We start from the raw sequence: 3493 nt of genomic DNA on the forward strand, positions 1-3493 counted from the left end.
AGCCAGCAGTTCCTGTATGAGAAGTGGTAAACTCACAGAAACCTCCCTGGCTGTGTGAATTTAGCCTTAATCCTGCCAGGACTGATCCAACTGACAATTTTTCCCATCTATATCCAGAAAAAAAATTAGATGTAACCAATATGCACATAGCCACAAAGATCACAAGGGGTATATTCTAACGATAAGAGGTGGTATACAAATATATCATTATATCATTTGAAAATCAGTTTGGAGATACATCTGTTCCATAAGACTGAAAAGATAATAAAACCCCAGTCATACTTATGTGCTGTATGACTGGCAAATAGGAAGGCATTTCTGTCCTTCCCAGTCTATTGGGTTACCACCTACAGATCCAAAAAGTCACTGTAACCAATAACATGGTTCAATATATCTCTGTCTTCTGAGGCAGCTAAATGCCAATTATGTTAGGAAGAGAAGAAGCTTGTTTGTTTTCTGTAATAAATAGTTGAATACAGGACTTCAATTATAATGGCAGAACAGCCCATGAAAATGGATTCCAGTCACATTTATGTCATGTTATTTATTATCAGCAACATACTTGAATCAGTCTCTCATTTATATATCAGTTTTCTGCTTTTTGCATCCTTATATCTATATCCATGCACAGATTTATCCTTGTGTGTCTTGATACATTTGTGTATTGGCCTACACATAGACCAGGGATGGGTCTGACTTGTTTAGCAATAAGCTGCAAACAGCTAAAGGGAGGCCACACGTGCCACACTCATATGCACGGCCATCTGGTAGGGTATTTATATTAGTAAAGCTTGTTTTTATTATAGCATGTAGTCAAATGGATGGTGGCTAAAGCTCAACTTTTTCAAATTATCCAAGATAATAATTAGTGAGGCTATACTCTCTTGCTGGTAGGAAGAACTGCACGTGGGTCCAGTATGAGCCTATTTGGTACATTGGGAATTGTTTTGAATAATTTATCGGGGAAAGATGGTGCTATTGTAGCTATCACATGATTTTAATGGGATTCTTCATACGAATATGTATTTAATCACAGGATGCTGCTGCTAGATGGTCTGTTACCACTATGGAGCAATATTTCTCTACATTTTTAACATGGGGGAACAATTATAAAATTGTCAGGGCTAAGGCCAGTGGGAGGAACGTCACCCTTAGGGTTAGCCCAAAAAATAATTGGTGTCAGCTAAAATAACCTGAGAGGCACAAATTGCTCACTGTGCAAATAAACCGCAGTAACCTCTGGAAGAAACACCAGTTCAGAATCACTGCTTAAATGTAGGTCCTTCTCATATAAAATTCTACATACTAAAATGTATACAATGTCTAAGACAAGTAATGCTGGGTTGCATTCTATTTTCTAATATTAGTTATGCACCTTTGTAGGTATTTTTTTTTTAAGGGTTGAAATGTACCTGGAGATCTTGAATTGTTCTTAATATTGGTGCTTTGCTTTTTGAAATCTAAAAAAACAAAAAAAATTAGTCTTAAAGAAACAATAATGTAAAATACAATTGCCGCTAGTCCTTTAATTCATTTTGTGAAAGTTTAAACGTAAGCAACCTAGAGAAGCTGTGGCTATTTATATAGTTATTTATTTATATATAATCAGAACATAATGGTTTGCATCTGTCTGTTACTTGCTGTCACTATTTAATGTACAGTGCTTCGTAATATGTTGGCTCTATATAAATGCTGTTTTTCATATTATATTCATATATATATACTTATATATAAGTATACTTCTACATCCACACCTAATAATAATAACTAAACAAATCATTTCAGAGGTATATAAATTGCACACTATTTTCCAGATGAACATATATTATGATTATATTTTAGAATGTATAAGAAAATGCCACTAAAATGATTTACACACATATATAAATATATATATTAAATTTTATGTATTTATATATATATATGATGATTTATTTATTACCTTAAACTTGTCATAGGTACACAGAACGTTTGTCATGGCATTAATAGTTCCAGGCAAGTCTTTTATCTGTAAAACAAAATTCATAAAAACATTTCTGTAATGCTCCTTTTTGATCTTTTTATTATTTGATTATTAAAATTGATTATTACAATAATATTTTATTTGACTGATTGATAATATATGTTGTTGGTTACTTGCATGTTGATACTTGATGTTAAAAAAAAAAAGTTGAAAATATTTCAAAAAGACACGAACTATGTTTTGGTCAACAAATGGATACCACGAGATGTCACATGCATTGCATGCATTCAGGGTTTGAAGCCTTTTGTTTGTTGTTTATATTAATACAGTGGGCTGCCTATGAAAACTGTTGACAAATGCAGACAATTCGATGAAACCTTTTTTCACTCTAAAGGCCCACACAAACATCAGACTTTTGTCACTATATATAATCTTTCTCCAGTGACAGGAGTAAATGAGTACTTTACACACAGCACTGTGCTGTTTATGGGGAGCATAGGGCAGAAGGATGAGCAAGTGGCAACCCTTCAAAGTAAAGTACAGTGACAGCACTTGTTCGGACGTTACATGGTTCATCAAGATGGATTGATGAACAACAATGGGGAACTGCTTTACACAAGCTAGATGTTTGGCCGACAATTATCATTATTCTTCCAAGGAAACAATAATCTAGCATGTATATGGTGCTTAAGGCATGTATGTGTTCATTTGCTGATATTTTGAACTTACCAAGGCATTTTCCAGGCAGGCTACATCATTTAACTGGTTTTGCTGGCAGGCTGAAGAACAGCTCTTCACACAGGTAGATGCTGCAGGATCTACAATATGAATTTATTTACCTGCTTTTAAATGCATGTATAATGTGATACATATTTTTATACATTCTCTCTGTAACCATACCAACATTTACCAGGGCCTATAGGTACCTAAAACATTATTCATGTTTATATAATTTGAATCTACAGCCTGCAACAAAAACTGGTTTATATATTGTCTGTCATTAATAAGGTATTGAAGGACCATTGATTTTCCTTGGTCATTACGAAAGAATGGTCCCTCACTAGGTAGTTTCTTATGGGCATATTTTTGAATAAAAAATAGGTTTACTGTAACTACAATATAAAAATCCATAATATTTCATCATCTCTAAAATGTTCACCATGAATGATCAATTCTCTTTTAGTCATATAGCCCCATAATAGTCAACACCTCAGGAATGAAGAGCATAACTTACTGAAACAGCAGCTGATAGCAACAAGAAAGAAGCCCACTGCGATCTTCATGGTTGAGTAATGTGTGAATTCCAATCAACTTGCTCTTCAGGCACTCTATTTATACCTTGTTGGACATACAGCTCATAGTGTCATAACAGGAAAATACACTGAAATTTTAGACGTGTGGACAAGTCTGTTTAATTTTTTCATTAATATAATCCTCATTGGTCATGGTGTGTCCAAAAGTTAATATTTTAACATACTTTTAATGCTTTGATCAGGTGGAACTAATCAAACATAAATGGTAAATATCAAA

The 3493-nt window shown here is 33.7% G+C and overlaps 1 protein-coding gene across 1 annotated transcript in view; it reads right to left on the reverse strand.

Annotated features, from left to right (window-relative positions):
- Window positions 1–3263, reverse strand: part of LOC140324857 (uncharacterized) — a 14036-nt gene extending 10773 nt beyond the window's left edge. Inside the window, exons 1-4 of the mRNA XM_072402984.1 lie at window positions 3198–3263; window positions 2693–2781; window positions 1943–2008; window positions 1413–1460 (exon numbers count right to left, since the gene is read on the reverse strand). Of these exons, the coding sequence (XP_072259085.1) occupies window positions 1413–1460; window positions 1943–2008; window positions 2693–2781; window positions 3198–3246 (252 nt within the window). The 5' untranslated portion in view covers window positions 3247–3263. The remainder of the gene's footprint in view (window positions 1–1412; window positions 1461–1942; window positions 2009–2692; window positions 2782–3197) is intronic.
- Between the last annotated feature and the right edge of the window lie 230 nt (window positions 3264–3493).

The sequence above is a fragment of the Pyxicephalus adspersus genome, chromosome 2 (genome assembly GCF_032062135.1).
Source record: "Pyxicephalus adspersus chromosome 2, UCB_Pads_2.0, whole genome shotgun sequence".
Taxonomy (NCBI): Eukaryota; Metazoa; Chordata; class Amphibia; order Anura; family Pyxicephalidae; genus Pyxicephalus; species Pyxicephalus adspersus.